The 19,604-nt window shown below is 43.3% G+C and overlaps 2 protein-coding genes across 2 annotated transcripts in view; one reads left to right on the forward strand and one right to left on the reverse strand.

Moving 5' to 3' along the window:
* LOC139927477 (chloride channel protein 2-like) overlaps window positions 1–3,740 on the forward strand; it is a 136,641-nt gene extending 132,901 nt beyond the window's left edge. Inside the window, exon 24 of the mRNA XM_078284085.1 lies at window positions 3,546–3,740. Coding sequence (XP_078140211.1) covers window positions 3,546–3,740 — 195 coding nt within the window. The remainder of the gene's footprint in view (window positions 1–3,545) is intronic.
* Window positions 3,741–13,159: 9,419 nt separating this feature from the next.
* LOC139927476 (uncharacterized) lies at window positions 13,160–16,790 on the reverse strand. Its single transcript, XM_071919626.2, has 3 exons — window positions 16,538–16,790; window positions 14,278–14,435; window positions 13,160–13,351 (listed from the first exon to the last, which is right to left on the reverse strand). Exons 1-3 carry the CDS (start codon window positions 16,788–16,790, stop codon window positions 13,160–13,162), a joined length of 603 nt encoding a protein of 200 aa, XP_071775727.2.
* Between the last annotated feature and the right edge of the window lie 2,814 nt (window positions 16,791–19,604).

Genomic DNA, 19,604 nt, shown 5'->3' on the forward strand with positions numbered 1-19,604 from the left:
GGAAGTGCAGTGCAGAAACACCACAGCAATGAGCGCTGAGCACCAAAGATGGAGACAATGTAAAAAAGCAACAGCTTCAAACATGATTCAGCCAATCAGAAGTGAAGACCAGAATTGTCCATATTATAAAGATACTCTTCTCATGATATTCAAAAAGTTTCCAGGTGATTTCAGGTGTCATAGGTTCGCACCCCATTGACTTGCACTGGCCTCGCTGACAAATGCAAATCGGAGCCTGGTGCCAATTTCTCAGAAGCAAAGACTCCGGTGCGAAAAGTCATCGCCGTCATTATTTACACAGCCAGCATATTCATGGGTTTCATAACCATAAAATCACTGTCAACATCATGAGCGGTGCCGTCTCCATCCTGCACGCACGCACACACACACACACACACACACACACATACATCACTCAGTATTAATGATTTCTCCTCCCTCTGCCTGTTATTTGGTGTGACAGACAGAGAGACAAAGGGCCGCTTAATGTTGCTGTCTCTGTCTATTGTCTCTCTCTCTCTCTCTCTATCCATTCTCTCTCCCCCCCCCTCTCCCTCCCTCCATCCCTCCCGCCTCACAAACAACTGAAAACCCCTCGGTCTTTGTGAATTGGCCAGGGAGTGGCGAGAGGATTGTTGCTAAGTGCAGCGCCGCTCGCCCGTCTCTGACATTTAGGCTTTTTTGTTCTGCGCTCCGCGAGCGGACAAAACCCAGCCGAGGCAGATAAACCCCCTCCTCTCCTCTCCCAGTCTGCCTGTCTGTCACACAGCCTCATAGCATGCTGTTATATCACAACCTCGCTACACCACTGTTCCATACGGAAGATAGGAACTGCAAGGGTGTGTGTGTGTGTGTGTGTGTGTGTGATTATCGTACATATTCCGACCTACAGCATGCAGACACCATCCTTTTCAGCGCTATAGCACCCAAATCCCTCACCCTGTCAGCCAAATGACAAACTTGGCCTGGCCAAACAGAAAATTCAATAATACACTCGCAGAGAGAGGGAAGAGAGAGGAATAAAGAGACTCTGGGGAATCACAACAAACTTCCTCTGCTCAAAAGTTTTTAGGAGATTGGATGATTATTTTTTAGAAACGATATAAAACCTTTGGATACTGGGTTCTCCATCTTTTAATACAAGGTGCTGTACAGTACTAGCAGGGCACAAATTTCAAAAACCTGCACCTTACACATGTATCGTATGGAAGTTTAGCAACAGCAGTCCCAGTTTCTTCGTCTCCATAGCCATGGTGGTCAGTCTAGTTGGCACTGAGCTGTGGGTAGGACTGCGGCAGGTTCACACTTAATCCACAACGCATTTTTGTCGCACACTGTGTACGCAAGGATCCAATGACTTCAGTGCATTGTGATGAATCTGATTAGACGTGGTTATCAATTGTAGTATTAAGCACATAACAAAAAAAGTTAATTTGTGTTAAACGTCGACAAAAATAAAGTAATGGAGGGGTGATCCTGTGTGTGCGGGAATTTACAATGGTGTTCATGTTATTTTCTATCTTTATTGATTGTACTATTACAGCATTCATTTTCATTTATTTTTTGGTTAAACTCTGATTCATGAAAGCTTCCCGGCGATGCAGCAAAATACAGGCCAAAAACAACATGGCGCACCTGCACAAGAACGATGCAGAGGTGACAGATTCACTCATTTGAAATGAATGAACTTCCATCGGAGAGCAACGCCTTCAGCACATTAAGCATGGTCCTGGCGTTAGACCAAATCACAAATCTAGCCTCATCCATAAGAAATATTGCCAGAGAGCTTGGAAAGGATTGGATCTAATTTGTTGTTTGACATTTGATTTTTTCCCACAGCACTGTGTGCATCAAGATTTAACCTTAACTATGAATCTTAACTACAAATTCACACCTTAGCTGTGAATTTTCAGACGATGCCAATCATCATCTTCTCCTATTCAGAAAGAACTAGTCCGTCTCCTATATCTTTGTATTCTCATGACAACATCTGAGGAAAAATCTTAGTTTTGTTTGTGTTTTGGATGTATACTGTTCGAAATACATTTCTTATCTACCAAAAGGTTTGGACTTTTTGGTCACAGTTTACAACCCGGTCTGACACGGATCATAGCTGATAATTGCACTTTTGCAATGAGTTTTGAAATTGATTTCATCTAGCTGTAGCTTGCAAAACCACAAATGGGTTGTCAGACTGTGCAGAAACTATAACTGTGTTGTATTGTCTGCACTAGCCCAGTTTTCTAAAGTTTTTTTTTTTTCAATCTTCTAAATATCAAACACATTGAGCAGAGGAAGTTTGTTATGATTCCCCAAAGTCTCCTTCATTCTTTCTCTCGCCCGTTACCTCCCTCCTTCCAAAAAAGGTAGTAAAATGTATTTTCTGTTTGGCGAGGCCAAGTCAGCTATTTGGCTGATATAGATGCAGTGGTAATTGTGAAAGGAATTGTCTCTTCCCTCGATAGGGTGGAGTACACATAATATTATCACTTTTATGAATGTTTAGGGGATGCAGAATGCAATATGTGTACTGTGGGAGGAGCATGTCTTACTGAATGTATGGAAATACATTTTTGATATACTTTTGTTGCTGCTGTGTGTGCATGTGGGTGGCTGCTGTGAGAGCTACTGAGTTTAATAAGCTTATAGTTATTTTTTACTCTCTTCTTTCGATGCGAGATGTTTCATTAAAGAGCATCAAAAGTCTAAGTCTCTTTTTTTCCAGTGACCCTGCCCTCTGATCCTGACCATCCCCTCCATTCTATTTTGTAGAATAGACTCTGGTGTAAAATAGAAAATGGCTTTTGAGACTGTGCCTGCGCATCAAATTATAAATTACTGACATAGTCCTGTACAGCAAGGCCATTGAACTGTCAGGGTTAGCGGTTCCATTCCCACTCAGACCACACGTGCAAAAACTCTCTGCAGTCACAGCACACTGAGGCACTTTGAATAAAAGTGTCTACCAAGTAGCATATCGACAATGTCAAGCAAAAACTGTATCTCCTAATGTCAACTTTAGAGGAACTAAGAAAAACAGCCACGATTTTAGCTTGATCACAACGTATTTTGAGTTTTCCCAATTGGGTATGATTGGGTTTCTCAATCTGAAGAGGTTGGAGAATGTTCTCAACCCATAGAGGAACCATGTAATGCTTCAATTGAAATGAAAATGTGAAAATAACAACAGCGACAACAGCGATATGTTATGTCTAAACCTATCCAAATGTTTCAAAGATGAGAAAATTCTAGGAGTGCTGCAGGTATATTCAAACAACCATGTGTTACTGGAGGCCAGGAATTGTACTGGAAAGAAAGAAAGAAAGTTCTAGTCTGCATGTTCTAGTGGCATAAAAAATCAAAGTCCAGGCTGTCGTGGGTTTGAATGTTAAAAGCCTTTAATCAGAGTGGGTTTAGATGTTAAAAACCATCTTCCTGCCTGGACTTGGATTCTTTATGCCACAAGAAAACATTGGTGGTCATAGTTCCTTTCTTTCTTTCCATCCAAATGTTCCTTCCTAACTCTCTGGTCTTCCTCCTTCCAGCTTCGCAAGGCCATCGAGGGCTCGGTGACGGTGAAGGGCGTGAAGGTGCGCCCCCCTCTGGCCAGCTTCCGGGACAGCGGCACCAGCAGCAGCGAGAACGAAGCCACCGAGCTCCACAAGCTGTGGGACCGCCACAAGAGCATGTCGCTGCCCCGCGAACACGTCCCCTCCGACTCCGACGAGAAGTCCCAGTGAGGGGGGAAAGTAGAAAGAGCAGGTGGAGGAAGAGGAGGAGGAGGAGGAGGAGGAGGCGGCGGCGGCGGCGGCGAATGTTCTTTTCTTCAACCCCCGCAAAAGCCACAAACATGCAAAAATCCTCAGGGCTTGGATCGATATTTAATTCTGGAAAAAAAAAAAAAAAAAAGAGTTCTCTTCTACTTACTCCTCCAGCCTCCTCGCAACGCCTCTCTCTCCCTTACTCCTCTACTTCCATCCCTCTTTCTTTCCACCCTCCCTGCCCTTGCTTCACGAACTACCAGGTGTTTTTCTCCAGGAGCCTTGCACTGACCAAGCCAGACACTCCGCGGGAGGATTGAACACAACTTGACCTGTGCCCTGCTCTCCACTTGACCTTGGGAACCCACAGCGGAGCGATTGTGGTTGTGGATGGGCGCCAAAATAAAAAAGAGTTTAACTGGGGGGGGATCTTCACAAATGGTGGACTGGGAATAGGTTAAATCTTAAAAAAAAGGGATGTAACTTTGTTTTTAATCAGACTTTGTTTGGCTCGTCTATCTTGGTTTGTTCAAAATTGTTCGCGATCAAAGTGTGAATCGACGGGACCTGCAAAAGTTTCCTTTTTAATGAGTCTTCCATTTGCATTAAGAAATTCAGCAGTGGCAAGAAGAACAAATTACACCTGCGTGTACTGTAAGTGTGAGTGTATGAATGGAGAGAATGTGTGGGTGTGCATGTACTCGGACGAGGGAGGTAGCAAAACGACTATTTCTTTGTAGGATTTTTTTTTTTGAATTGCCTTTTTGAACACATTTCAGTCTTAGCATTTCAGCTCTGTGATTATTTTATTGCCATCTGATCAGGTGGCCTGGGTGGAACTGGAACGCGGCACGGTGCCATTTCTTTGTAAAATACACTTTCGTGGTTCGTCCCATTGACAAGCATTGGACTCACACGGGGACGGTTGCCTTAGTTTTCTGTATTTTCTTGTGTTTGCTTCAATTCTCTACCACTATTCCTCATTGTTTATCCTTTTCTTCTCATCTCCACACTGCTAGTGTAGATGGTCGAGCTGAGAGAATAGTCTATGCAAGCGGACATGCCTGTCTGTAGGGGCGAACGTGGCCCTTTCATGGCGTACACTCCTTTCATAGCTGCAGCCTTACAGTACAAAGACACACACACACTCAAGCGCCCACGCAAACAAGACTGAGGCCGCACGCTCCGAGAGACGAGGTTTTCTCCTTCTCCTCTAAATATAGCTCTTAATAACCGTTACAGAGAACGCAGGGGCGGATGGAGAGGATGGGAAGCGAGGGAGGGAGGGAGGGAGGGAAGGAAGGAACGGGCAAATGGACGACCGAAAAGAATGAAGACATCATTACCTAACCGGCCGCTCTGGGCGTTTTCATCAATCTGTCTTTGATCGCCGCGTTGGCTAACCTCCATTACTGCCCGAGACACACTAGCCCCCACCGGCTGTGTGACGTAAGGGTCCGAGGGCTGAGGCTAACGCTTGGTTTTACAGCATCGAACTTCCCTCAGCATTCGCAGTGCGGCGCTTGCTGACGATATCCGGGCAGGATCGGGTTGATTAATGCGGACCAATTGCCCGAATGACCTGAAGCCTAGCCCGGCGAGACTGACCAATGGGGAAACACTAAAGGAAATCCATAACTGACCAATAGGGAGCAGACAGAGATTTAGCTTGACCATTAATACACACTGCAAAATCCATCCAAATTACTATTGCAAGTTCAAATCATAACTCCAGCTACCATTCAGTGCTCCTTAGATGGTCAAACTGGGGATTCGAGCCATTAATGATTTAATGTCAGAATGGCTTCTGATTCAGCAAGTAGTCTGACATGACAGATATGGTATTGCTAAGTACTGTGTATTTAATAATTCACGATGTCTGCCATAATGCTTGAGGCTCGTCCGCGCGCTCCCTGCTTATCGACAGAAAGGCATTGATTTGTTTTCCCTCTCTTCCGCCCCTCCATTTCTTTCCTTCTTCCTCTCTACTTATGTGGGCTACTGACTGACCTGAAACACTTCCTTCAAGACACACTCCTTTTTTGTATTTTTTTTGTTGTTGTTGTTTTTGACCATGTGAGGATGTCTACTAACGCTCAGAGAATTGCTCTACTGTTCGGATGCCTTAAATACGCACTCATGCAAACGTCATTGTCATTTCAGCCGATTGGATGCATTGCATGGATTTTACTTTTGGTGGTGTGTTGTCTTGCTACTCGCCACTGAAAGTAAAACACACACACGTAAAACAGCATGGCTTTGCATGAAGGAGTGCATGTGACTTTGAAAGCTGCAATTTCTTTTAATATATAATCCAAATTTATGACCAAAAACACAAGTTTGATGAGAAACGATATGGGAAGCGTGAATGATGATGTGTATTGTTATATTCCGACAGTGTCATCATGTGCCTGTGTGTTATACATGTTATATAAATGTTTTTAGCCTCTTATTTTGTATCTTTAGTGTCGGATTAAGATTCCACTTTGATTGGCATGTTCCATTTATCCAATGAGCTTTAATCATTGCCTAATTTTGAACGGGGAGGGGTTTCTGGGTTTGCGAACATAGACGTGCAGATTAATATATTTAACATCGTGGCTGTAATATAAGATCATAATTTAATGTCTAACTGATCCTACATTGTTGACTATGCTCTTTTTGAAAGACATTTTGGGGGCCTGTGTTATGTTATTTGTTATATTGGTGACTTTTTTTTCCCCATGTTTGATTTTTATGAAGTTTGATTTTCATGTTGTCCTTTATGTTTTTATCCTTTACAGTGACTGAAACATTTCTACTATGTTTCTACTACATTTCTATTTCATTTATACAGTGCAACTAACACTAACGGAGTGAAGGCTGGCTATGGCTACTTGATGTAAAAAATAATAATAATGATATGGGCCAATATTTCTTTTTGTAATGTTGAAGACATGTTCATTCCACAAGTGCCTGCATCCACTCCTCTTCTTTATCAATGGGATTAAGCAATCGCCACCCAAGTCTTCGGATTTGGCTTTCTAGTCGTACACATATGCATGTAGACAAGGCACTTTTACACACACACACACACACACACACACACATATACACGGGGTGGATGATGCATTAGCGCGGTGTGCAATTATCACCATGGCAACCTGTCATCGTCCCCCCCCCCCCCCCCCGTCCCCCCCAGCTGCTAGCCCCAGGGACCGACTGAGATCCACTCGTCTGATTTGGTTCTGTTCATTTGTTTTTGCTTTTCATCGATTTTCATTATTCTGCCTTCTAGCCAGAGCCTCTCTTCCTCACCGGCGACATTTCAGCCTTTCTCATCTCATTTGCTACCAGATAGATATAGACCAAGGCAGGTGCATATTTATTAGTCTGTATTAATCGAAGTAGAAGTTGTGATTTTTCTTGTTTTGTTCTGTTTCTGTTTTTTTATGAATGATCTATCCGTAGGTAATCAATTTGTGCAATAATGATTGTTCATCTCACTTTGTAACCCAGTTTTAATTGATGACTTGACATGAATGCGAGATAACCTTATTTTTGTAAAGAAACCTGAAAAGTGTAAAAAGATGTATGTATACGAGGAGAACCGACGCGCACACAGGAGCTCGTGTGTGATGAAGACGGACTGTTTGTACGATGGCGTTTGTATAAGGGGGGTGGGGGTGGGGGGGGAGGTTTCCCAAACGCCTTGGTGAAAGCGCTTCTCTGTTCTCTTCGCCATCACCTCCACAGGAGAATCAGGCAATTGCATGAAGCAACAAAATTCACATGAAGACACTCTTTTGCACTTTTAGGTCTGGCTTAATCGTCGTTCGGCAAGAGAAACGACCCGCTCTCCTCACTCCGGCTTTGGGAAACCTGACCCCGCTTGGTCTTAAAAGGCTCTTTTGTGGATCCTGCTGCTTGGACTGTAGCTGGCGCTCTTCTAGAAGTCTCCTTAAGCACTGATGCCGAGTCAGTTTTGTCACGGTCCCCTCTGCCCTATAACCTACAGTGTGAGGGGCCTTGATAAGACCTGATCCCCGCGTCAGTTGTTGAGGGTCATCTTTTATCCACTCCTTAGGGACTATACATTGTACATACAGTAGGCCCCCGCTACGGCGAGCCGTGAGGGCCAAACCAGACGGAACTGAACAAAATCCAGAGCTATTTTTCACACAAACAAATAAAACAATGTTTTGTATATCAGGGATGAATAAAGGAGATTTTAACAAATGAGTATTCGTGGGAGAGGGTTTGTTTTTTTGTTTTTTTAAGATTTATTTTTTAGACATCTTTATGCTTTATTGACAGTGATAGTGTGAGAGAGAGACAGGAAGGTATGGGAGAGAGAGAGGGGAGGACTCTACTCAGTGAGCCACCGGGGTGTCCCGGGAGAGGGTTTGTCACCATTTTGTGGAGTCCGTTTCTGCATCACTTGTTTCACAATCATCTCTCTTTTTTCATATAGAAGGAAATATCTTTTTTTTCCCTCTTGGACCTCCTCTGTTATTCTGCAGCTGTCTCTCCTGTCCTCTCCCTGTCCGTCCTCTGCGTCCCCCACAGTAACAGCTGGGAAGCAGCAGGAGAGTTGTTGTTTTCTTCCTCTGATACTCCCAATGGGGAGGCGCACACAGCAATGCCACAGCAACGTTCAGATGAGTTCATTTTAGGCTAAAGCTTCTGTCAGCACAAAGTATTAAGAACAAAATGCTTTATACAACATGTTTGTGATTGGAAGAGAGGCGCATATACAAAGTTCTTCCATAAAACTTGAATGGTATCACTCCGCCTTGGTGAAGCAAGAATGAAGCAAACAAGGATGTTCTTAAGTATGTTCTTGTTTCTTAGCATTTCTTAGCAGCAGGGAACTATTTTTGTGTCGGTGGAGGGCCAAAATGCAGTTATGAAATAAAAAACCAAAGCTTGTATAAAGTTGCACTACTCAAGATTTTAATGTAAAAATACACCCGTCTTATCAGCCTAAATCACAAAGTGCGGCTACAACAGAGAAGAGCGTCCCATTCCCACTAGTTGAGACACCGTAGAATCACCCTATTTGGCCAAATTCAGTTCTGTTGTTGGGTGTGAAATTTTCCCCATTCACAGGAATTGACGAAACAGAATTTAAGAGTGAAACACAAGAGCTGTTTCTCAAATCCAAGAATCCCAAGTCGATACTCGTGTCCTTGTGGAGAACAAACTCCTCAGGAAGGTGAGCACAGAGAACGCATCTTCACAGATTGAGATGGACTGTGTGCTTGACGTCGTGCAATCACGTAAGACACACAGGTGTGTGTTTTGCCATCTGTTTCAACCGGCTCTGTGCTGTAGACTCTGGCGCTGTTTAGACGTGACGCATCGTTCTCGCATTCTCGCAATGAATCTCGGGGCTTCCCGTTGATTCTCGTTCTCACCCTCCTGATGCATCCTCACCTGGAAATCTTTCATCTTTAATCACCTTGAGGAATCGTACTTCGGCCATTAGATATTACATCAAATGCCTCATGTAGCATACAAGAATAAACCGAGAAAGACCCAAACTGTCTCCTATACAGCAGTGAGCCAGAAAGCTGGACTCACCAACGTTAGATCATTTTCCTCTCTCGTCTCTTTGGTTTCCTTTGGTATAAAGCATCACAGAGCGGCCGGTTGGTAAACATTAGTGAGCTGTGTGCAGTTTACTGACGTCACCTTACAGGATTTCTGGGTATTGAAATCAGCAAAATTCAAACAGTTACCATTTGCTGCCATTTGGGGCCGCCAACGTGCAAAGTCACCTAGTATTTGAAACTATTGAAAAAATGTTGTAAACGTTGCATAAAAGCAATGAAATACTTGAGGTAGTGCTGTGCAACTTGCGCACACTGTGCCAATAACCACAATACAGCACTCCCTCTCGTATGTTATTGCTTAATTAGAATAAACTGAACTAATTTGAACATTATTGTGTCATCCCTGCTTGTGCTTCCCTATTGGGAGTATTTATTGCAGCTGATGGTTTGGGAATAAACTGCGACCACACACTTGTGAACATTTTTTCTTGACTGCGAAGGCTCCGAATAGTGTTTTTTTTCCCTCTCCCTCTGGATCTCACTCACTCGTGACACACACACACACACACACACATACACACATTCTGATGTTTTTCATTCTGTGAATGAGAACAGAGCATCTGGACTGTAATGGGTGGAGGGTGTAATGGTAAAAGCTTAATTAGCTAAACGAGTTCATTCATGTGTGTGTGTGTGTGTTCCAGTTGGCTGAGAGAGCATGTGTGTTCATGAACAGATGAGAATTGTAAGCAGTATGCTTGTGTGTGTGTGTGTGTGTATGTGTGTGTCTGTGTATGAAGAGATGAGAAATGTTGGCAAAGTGTGTGTGTCATGGAGATGAGAAGTGGTAGCCGTGTGTGAGCGATGGAGAAATGAGCATCATTTGCAATGTGTGTGTGTGTGTGTGTGTGTGTGTGAGACGGAGATAGAAAAGTCAAGCATGAGTAATACAAAGACAAAACTCCCATGACATCTTTCCTCTATCTTCAATATGTCCTCATTAAACGCCGCTGCAATCCCTCACCCGTATTGCGGTGGATGAGGTAAGAAAGTCTTGTCAAAACAGCGCTGAGCGGTGTTGAGCAGAGCGCCATCTGTCTGCGCTGACGCGGCCCTCGATCTGATGAATATTAAATGAAGGTGTCACTGTAAAAGTCTTCCTGACTTGCAGTAACAGCCAGAGTGTAGGAAGTGCTTGTCGCAGTGGGAGACTGATTGATGTAATTGCTGGTAAGAGGTGCAGACAGACAGGCCTCTGAAGGAACTCTCATAGCAGACAACTCCACTCTGGTTTACTCTGTGTGTGTGTGTGTGTGTGTGTGTGTGTGTGTGTTCTTGTACTTCTATCCATATGAGGACCAAATGTCTGCAAAAGGGATAGAAACATGAGGGGAATTCTTCAAAGTGAGGACAATTTGCTGCTCCCTTTCTTTACAATGGGCTATCATTTGGGTTAAGATTAGAGTTAGGATTACAGTAGGATTAGGTTCAGGTTAGGATAAGGGTTAGGGTTAAATTAGGGGACTTAAAGCAATGTTCCACTTAGTTTTAACATGGGAGTTATTTGGCACTTGACCACCATGAAGACCAGAATATAAACTAATCACCAAGGATGCAGCTGGACGAGTTTGTAGCGTTCAGATTTTTACTTCCAATTCATTTGAATGAGCCACGAAAATAGCCTGAAAACTGACAGGATTCATTTGATTGCATAATAAAGACACAAAAGTAACCTCATACGCGGCTAGCTGGTTTTGGTTGCAGGGGGACACACCCACTGCCAAAACGTTGACACCCAGAAACGTCCCGAACATTCAGAAATAAGAAAATCCAGGCAGAAGGCAAGGCTCTCTGCAGACACACACACTGCCACAGACAGACAACACATGGGCCACATCAGTAATGATTGAGTAGGATCATTTTTGGATGAGTTTATGCTATTTCAAGGGGGGAAATCCTGCTCTATGCCTCTAATATTGAATATTAGTTTATGGTTAGTCCTTGGGTTTAGGGTTAGGATTAAGTTTAGGTTATGGTAAAGGTTAAGGTTAGGCATGTAGTGGTGAGGGTTAAGGTTAGGGTTTAGGGAATGAGTGTAGTCAGTGAGGGTCCCCACAGGATTAGTAATACAAATGTGTGTGTGTGTGTGTGTGTGCCTGTAAGCAAGAGTGTGTACAGGCCATAGTCACAAGCAGAGACAGGTAAAGCAGATGAGTTATGACAGGCATGAGATTTCATTTTGCCTCTGTTTAAAGCCACACGTCAGCCCAATTATGATCCTGGGCTTTGTCGGCTCCATGGCTCGGGACAAGTGTTTGCATGTTGTCGGAGCCGACGCCGGTAATATCCACTCATTTATTCATGAAGAGAAACACACACTTACCTCAAATCTGCCAACTTGCTTTCATTCAACTTGAAGGAGAGGCTCTTTGAGGTGAGGTTAACGCTCCCACACACACACCAAGTAACAGACTGGGTGGCGCAATTACAATCACAGCTCTGTTGACTTGAAATATTAGCTGATGCTCACCAGCTTGATTTAGCTGCTAACAGGACTCTTGCACTCTTTGGTTATGCCTTCTGAGCAGAGATGTAGTGGTAAATATAAAGCAGAGTAAACTCTCACCTCCAGGCGGTAATCATCATAAGGTAAACATCCACCACTATGAACAAAAACAATGATATTTTCATGCATGATTTTTCCCACAAAAGTCCAAATTTTCATACAACTTCCATGAGTTTGATACCATTTACGATGAGAGATGCAACCAAGTCAACTTTGCTCAAGTCCCAAGTCAGTCTCAGGTCTTGAGGCACAAGTCTCAAGTCAAGTCTCAAGTCTAAAAGCAGAACACCAAGTCAAGTCCATGTCAGTAATGTCAAGTCTCAAGTCTAAATGTAGAACAGCAAGTCAAGTCAGAACAAATCAAGAGTCCAGTATCAATTTAATATCTTAAAGAAAACTAAATATCTAGGACTGTTCAATGCAATATGGTTTTAATATAATAAAAACTTGGTAAGAGCATCATGAGTTTGATTTCTATAATCAGTTTCAACTTCAATAAATTCAATCATTCCATACAAATTCAGAAAACAGAATTTAAATTCAGTCGTCTGCTGGAACAAATCTCATCACTTTCAATCTAAGTCATTTACACAAACACAAGATCTCAAGTCAAGACTTTTCAAGTCATCAAAGTACAAGTCAGAGTCAAGTCCCAAGTTAAGTCAAGTCTCAAGCAATTAAAACTGTGACTCAAGTCATGTGACTCGAGTCCCACCCCTGCGAAAAAAAGTAGATAAGTTGGGTAAACTGAGTTTAGGAAGGTTTACCTTCCTTGTGAATTAAGGATGCATTTCTAGGTATTTTTCAGGTTTCAGTGTTCTACAGTATGTATGTCACATTAAAAATAAATAAATGCCACTAATGAATAAGCTCTCAGAAAGTACTATTATTTATTTATTTTTTAATTGTGCAAAGTTCATTTCATTACAATATAAAAGTAACTCCCCATTCACAGACCATACTGAATACTTACAACTAGGGTTTGACTGTTATGTTTGTTTGTTTTTTAAGCTATCAATAATCAATATTTTGTGCCAATATTCAAGATCTTCATCTGCATTTAGACCATCATGGGACACTAAAACTCTCCATTGAACCCCAGAATAATAAATGATAAACATATTCTTGCATATAATCATACATAATAATAAAAAAAGCATCATATCAGAAGTAGATGACATTGGCTGGCCGATATCAACCCAATATATCAGTCAAACCCTACTTACAACACTACAACACAAGATAGAAAAGACTGAAAAACTGAAAGACAGTGAGAAGAGCTGAAAGGCCAGAGGTCAAAGGTGAGCTTCAGTAGAGTAGGTGGGGGCACCCAGGGGCTCCAGCCCACCCAGTGCGGGGGCCCGGCGGACGCTGACCACCAGGATGCCGTCGGGGTTAAGGGTCCCGCTGACCGACAGGGGGTCCATGTCCTCCGGGAACAGGGACTTATGGGTAAACGTGTCGCTGACGCTCCCATCGTCTAGTACCTGGAGGACAGAGAGAGAAAGTTAGAAAGGATGGAGTTGCCGAAGAACAGCTTGAAAGTAGCGAAGGATGGGGAGATGAGGGAGGCGTAAGAGAGAAGTCAGAGAGGGGTAAACGGAGGGAAGAAAAGATGATGAAAAGAAAGGTCACCGAGCATGGGAGGGAGGGAGGGAGGAGAAAGTGAGAAGAGCAACGGGGCCGAGGGAGGCGCGAGGGCGAGAAGAGAGGGTGAGAAGCAGTGAAAGAGAGGTCAGCGCTGCTCCGCCGGTGGAGAGAGAAGAAGAAGGAAAAAAATCAGAGGCAAAGGGAGAGTGAGGAGAGGCGAGGGAGATGAAGACCGACTGCTTTCCTCTGCAGACGCGCTGTAAGGCAAGTTGAATGGATGTGGATTTTTTGCCAATTTCTCCGCTGACCTCCCTGTAAACGATCCTCCACCCCCCTCAGCAGAAGCTTTTCTTCCCTCCTCCTCCACTCTCTCACCTTTTACGAATGATTAACATCAAACTTTTGACAGCGGGTAAAGGCTGCAGGAGATAAAGGAGAGTAGCTGGTGGTATTATCCTGGGGTTCAGTGGAGAGTTTTAGTGTCCCATGATGGTCTAAATGCTGTTTCAGAGGCTTTTCCACCCTGACAAGAAGAAAATCCTGGGGGAAACGTATCATTTTTTGGCAAGAAAATGGTCAAATGTAACGATTTTGAATACTGGCACAAAATATCGGCTTTCAAAAATATCGGTATCGGCCTTCAAAAACCAATATCAGTCCAATCCTAGATATGAGTAAGTTTGTGGTAAAACCTGACTGATGCTCGCCTGAAAACACACACATGTGGAGTGTTCACATATGAAATCACACCTTTGCGAACACAGACACACACCTCCGCTAATTATCACTCACACCTACGCACATTGCACACACACACACACACCTTCTCGGCATGAATGACGACATGGTGGTTGTAGGCCATCACCACTACGTCGTGCGGTTCGAACTGGCGGATGTCAGCCGACATGTAGTAGCTGTCTCCCAGCGAGCGCACCGCCCCCGTCCCGCTCGGACGGCCCGGCACAGCGCCACCCGCAGGCCCTGCAGGGGAACAGCAGCACGGTCACCAGGGGCGTGGTGAGGAGAAAACCTCCAGCAACATGATCATTGTGTTTATGAAATGTATTTTTAGTAGATATCATACTAATACAATAAAATGAGATGAAAATGTATTTATGGTGGGGAAAGTGGGTTAGTAAGAGGATACAGCAAATAAAATAAATAAGAATGCAGCAAATAGGGGGGGTTAAACGTAATGTAATCGACAATTCCACCATGTTGAGGAACATATTAAGTAAAAATGTATGAGAAGTATGAAAAATATGATTTACACCATTATGAAGGTGACAAACTACTGACAAAAAGAAGAAAAAAACATGAAATTGAGAAAATATCTAAAAAAAAAAAAAAAAAGAAATAAATGCAGAATGAAATAAATCTAACCCAAACGCTGTATTCTACTGACTATATTCCAAAGACATATATTTTGGCAAAACGAGATATGAATTAAACCAAACTTTATTGTTCAGTCGTATTTGTGCTTTATGCCCCGACTGGAACACCAAGCCATTCACAGCCATGTCAGATCGAAGCCTCTGTTTGGGTTGTAAAAGTTTTTTACTGCCAGTCTGGAGAAAGCCTTTCACCAGAGAGAGACATACAGGAGCCAAACAGTCTCTTCTTGTCCATTAGTTGGGATATTTTTTCAAGTTTTGCTCAATTATCAGCCATGTTACTCATTTTAACGCAGCGCTGGAATACAGAAATCGAAATGTTTAAGTTTGAATCAGATTATTGATTATGTTTTGGTCTGCCAGCAGCGTCACACAGGTTACAGACCCATTCTTTTAGTGCCATCGTTACCGTTTTATGGAGTGTCAGAACTCCCAGCCTCCCCTAAATGCTTCATATTAAGCCCTTTATGGATGTAAAAGCTCTTGTGTTTTATTTTACTGTGACTTTTTTAGCCAACGCCATTTTTTCACCTTGCTATTAGTGCTTTATGTGGCCCACTAGACGATGTCTGGAGCCATAAGGACTGTTTTCCACAGTGCAGAGGAGATCTTACGGCTCTGGCTCATTACCTCTATACTGAGCCGCAGGTCTTTTTCTTCACTTCTTTTAACTAACCTGCACTGTAATGTGAATTATCAGTGCTGCTTTTCTGCTGTACTTTCTGGCCGGACCATCAGTCGTTCCTGCCATCACCCTCTCTGCTCTTTCATCACCTAAATCACTGAGACTGTGCGCTGCTTCTCTGCCTTGCAGCCCCGATGGAAACGTTATTGATCTTCACTGGTAATTAGGTAAAATAGATCGCGTAGAGGCTGGAGAAGCAGACCGTGACTGTGTAAAGGTCGCAAGTTCAAATCCCAAGACTAGGTAAATGGGGGTGGGGAAAGTAGTTACCATCTATCTGAATAAATAAAGGTTAAAGCTGCACTACAGTATGCAACTAAACAAGTAAATATGTCATCCTCCATTAATGATGCAGGCATCCCTTGGGCCAATCAGCAACAAGATGCATCATCCCTCCAGCTTTCATCAAAATTGGACCAGTGGTGTAGCAGTTATGGCCTTTCAAATTTTTAAATTGTGACCTTTAATTATACCAATCAGTGTATTTTTATTTAAATTCTGGAACACAGCGCCAAAATGCATCATCCCTCCAAGTTTTGTCAAAATCGGACCTAGGTGAGACTAGCAGCCACAGAGCAGGGAAGTGAAAGCAACAACAACAATGGAGGAAAGCAGTAAGAAAATAAAGTACAGTGAAGCTAAACGTGCAGCAAACAAGACGTGTTCCAAAACAGTGTGAACAGCTGCTTTTTTTTTTATTGCAGATTGGCTGCGTTCTGCGTCTGCTTCATCGCCCGTGGGGACTTTGCAGATGCAGCTTACCTCCGCCTCAGGCTAGATGCTGCTTCAAGGCAGACAGCTCATCGATATGAGTGACAAATGTTGGGGCGGGAACTTGACCCGCTGAGGGGGAGGAGGGAGCGACTGGCAAGCCTCAAGGCGACAAGTTGCATATTGTGGGTTTAAAGAGCGAATCAGCACTAAATCAGGTTTTCTGAGCTGTAAACATGGTTATATCTATCATGGTTATATCTATATCACTCTCTCCTCTGTGCTCCACTTACCGGTGTGTCCATAGGAGGATCTGCTGTGTCGGCTGAAGGGGGCCAGGCAGAGCGCCCCCCCGGGGCCCTCCTCTCCGAACAGGCCGTGGGGATCGGCCGGGTCCAGAAAGGGCTCAAACAGGGGGTCCAGAGAGTCGGCCGACCCCCCGCTGGAGCCCTCCGAGCGGTACGAGCTGGAGGCGCTGTAGCGGGCCGACGAGCGGTACGACGAGGAAGAGGAGGATCGGCAGCTGGAAGAAGTCAGAGACGACATAGCGGAGGGTATACACACACACACACACACACTTTGAAAACACTCTTGCTCTCTTAATACTCCCTCGCCTCAGAAAACAAGAGTCTTTTTCGAATGGGGTTTCCGTTAAGCCTCCTCAGTGTAAACGCTGACAATATACTCTAAGAGAAGTGGGTCACCCAAAGCTACTGACCTCGCACTCGCCGTCTGGAGTTCTTTTATACAGTCCCAGTGCATTGTGGGTCAGTGGGACACAGCGCGGGCCCTAGAGCACCTCTTCCTTTCTCCATACAAGGCAGTTTGCCCAACCACTGGAGCCAAGAATATAACGGACAAACTGATAAGAAGTGGAGACCCCCCTCACTTATTCACACACACACACACACACTCTCACACACACACCAACGGAACAGAGATAAGGGTCAAGGGCTCTTGCACATGCTTTTGGCATGCGGTCACAAATAGCAAAGTAGCTGTGCGGTCAAGTCGTCCGTTAGACCGTCTGCTCGCATAATGCAAACACTTTATCAATAATGCAAGAGAAAATTGGCCATTTGCTTTCTGCTTACCTACTAATGGAATAATAAATACACCTTAAAGTTCAAATCTGAAATGGATGTGTGCTTCCTGGGAGAAGAGATCCTCGGCCCAAACAGGGAAAATGCACAAAACGATCTTTTCTTCGGCAACAGAAAGGACACAGACCCCGCAGACCTTCAGATTCCCTCTGTAAAAGCTTTAATTGTGGTGACATTTGCCTATCGGCAACACAGTTGTCCTCCAAGCCTTGTTACCGTATGTCAACACTGACATTCAGGACTGTCACATAAATGCTTTTATGGTATGTGTGCATTTTTTTATGCACGGATGTGAAAAATGACATTCAGCGGCGCGTGGTTTCACCCTTCAGGAGAGTGGAACCTCAGTCGTAACAGAGAGACCTCATCTGTGTGCTGTAAAACTGGAACAATCCAGCATACATCAACATGACAGCCTCAATTTGTGTTCTCAGGTGATAAACTTGTACCATTCCTTATATACCAAATAACATCTAATCATACATTTTATTTAGAAATGGCTTTTCAAAACCCAGTTGCTGTAAAGGGAGGACAGTGACCTGAAATAGAGCCGGAAAATAGAAAAAAATAATAATAATAATTAAATTAATAGTAATAACTAGCTAGTACAAGCAGCATAGATCCATATGACAGTCCCAGTTTGTACACTTTCCTTATATATAAAATAATATCTAATAATACTTTTCAATATAATACTTTTCAAAACACAGTTGCAAAATGCAGTGCAATAAATGGAGGACAGTGACCTGAAAACACAAAAATGAAATGAAATTAAAGGTAAAAAGTAAGTTTATTAAAATGCTATAAATATGACTGGCTGTACTAGTCTGATCTCCAGCGGCGAGTCTGTCAAAGCTCTCTCCATCAGCTGTTTACAGTCAGCAGCAGAGGAGTTTTTCCCCGGAGATGGTTGGATTTCTCCGCAGCACCTATTCTCTACTCTCCTGCCAGGGACTGAGACAGAGGTCCAGCATCCCCACAGGAAGCGCTTTTCCTCTCCGGGAGACACACAACTCATAACACCGTGGTCCCCGGAGCCCAGAACACAGCCTCGCTCCTAACCTCTAACAGATGGTGTATCCTCAGTAGGGTGCAGCATGTACGGCTGGATCCAGGAGAGAGGGAACGCTGAGATGATATTAATGAGGTAAAAGCAGAAGAGATGCTGAACAGATGAACAGAATCGTGGTGGAGGATGGTAAAATGCTACATGTGGCACCTTTAAAGAACTGGAGCTCCACCATGTCCCAAAAACAGTTACAGACATCATAAGGTTTCAGAGCTGAAACTTCAGATGTTGGGATTTATTTAAGGCTTGACCCAGATAACTACATGGTTATCTTCAGTTCGCTGCCTGTGCAGCAGCCACTCGGCCCGGGTCTCCGTATCTGATGTTTCACTCTTTGCGGCGCAGATCGGATCTTTTCATGGCTGCCTAAACTGGGAAGATCAGATGTGGTTTCTCCATGTTTATACAGCCATGACAAGATCAGATTTGTGCCATAAAGAAAAGTCAGATCTTTTGTGCATGTGTGAATTCAGCCTTGTCAGATATATCTATATATCTACTGTATATCTACTATATGTATATACATAGACAGAGATATATGTACAGGGATGTAGTGGAGGGTAAACCCACCTGAACTGATTTTACCCAACATTTTATTTGTGGAATAGTTTGCAATATTTATAGGCTGACATCAATATTTATGGCATGAATATATACTACATATGAATAATACATGTGGATTTATGTCATAAAGATATAGTACACTAAAAGAGGAAACAAAAAGGTGAGTAAAGTAGAGCTTCAATAGGGAATCCTTTTTTCTAAGGGTGTATGAAACTGATGTTATATGAGGGTCCTTTAAAGGCATAAATCAATGTTTTCCTGAAACTATCATTGATTTTAGTTTACATGGTTGATGTTTGCCTCATGATGATCGATGACTGATGACTACAGTCTATTCTATTTTGCTGAAGTTGCTTATTTCCTCTCATCTATAAATAGCTACGTCATGTAAAGCATACTGTAAAAAGCTACATCCATTTTGGACCTTGTGGAGAGCCGTAGGTCCCAGGCTACAACTGTACTGCAAGAATGATCCATATCCATGTTATATTAACTCTATGATATCTTCAGTAAAGCATGGATAGAGAGACGTGCATGTAGATCATATTTGGTCAAAGAGCAGGAAAAATTACATCAAAATATCGATGAACATAAAGAACTTTTGAAGTTACACCATCCTCTCCA

Source organism: Centroberyx gerrardi, chromosome 6 (genome assembly GCF_048128805.1).
Source record: "Centroberyx gerrardi isolate f3 chromosome 6, fCenGer3.hap1.cur.20231027, whole genome shotgun sequence".
NCBI classification, from domain to species: domain Eukaryota; kingdom Metazoa; phylum Chordata; class Actinopteri; order Beryciformes; family Berycidae; genus Centroberyx; species Centroberyx gerrardi.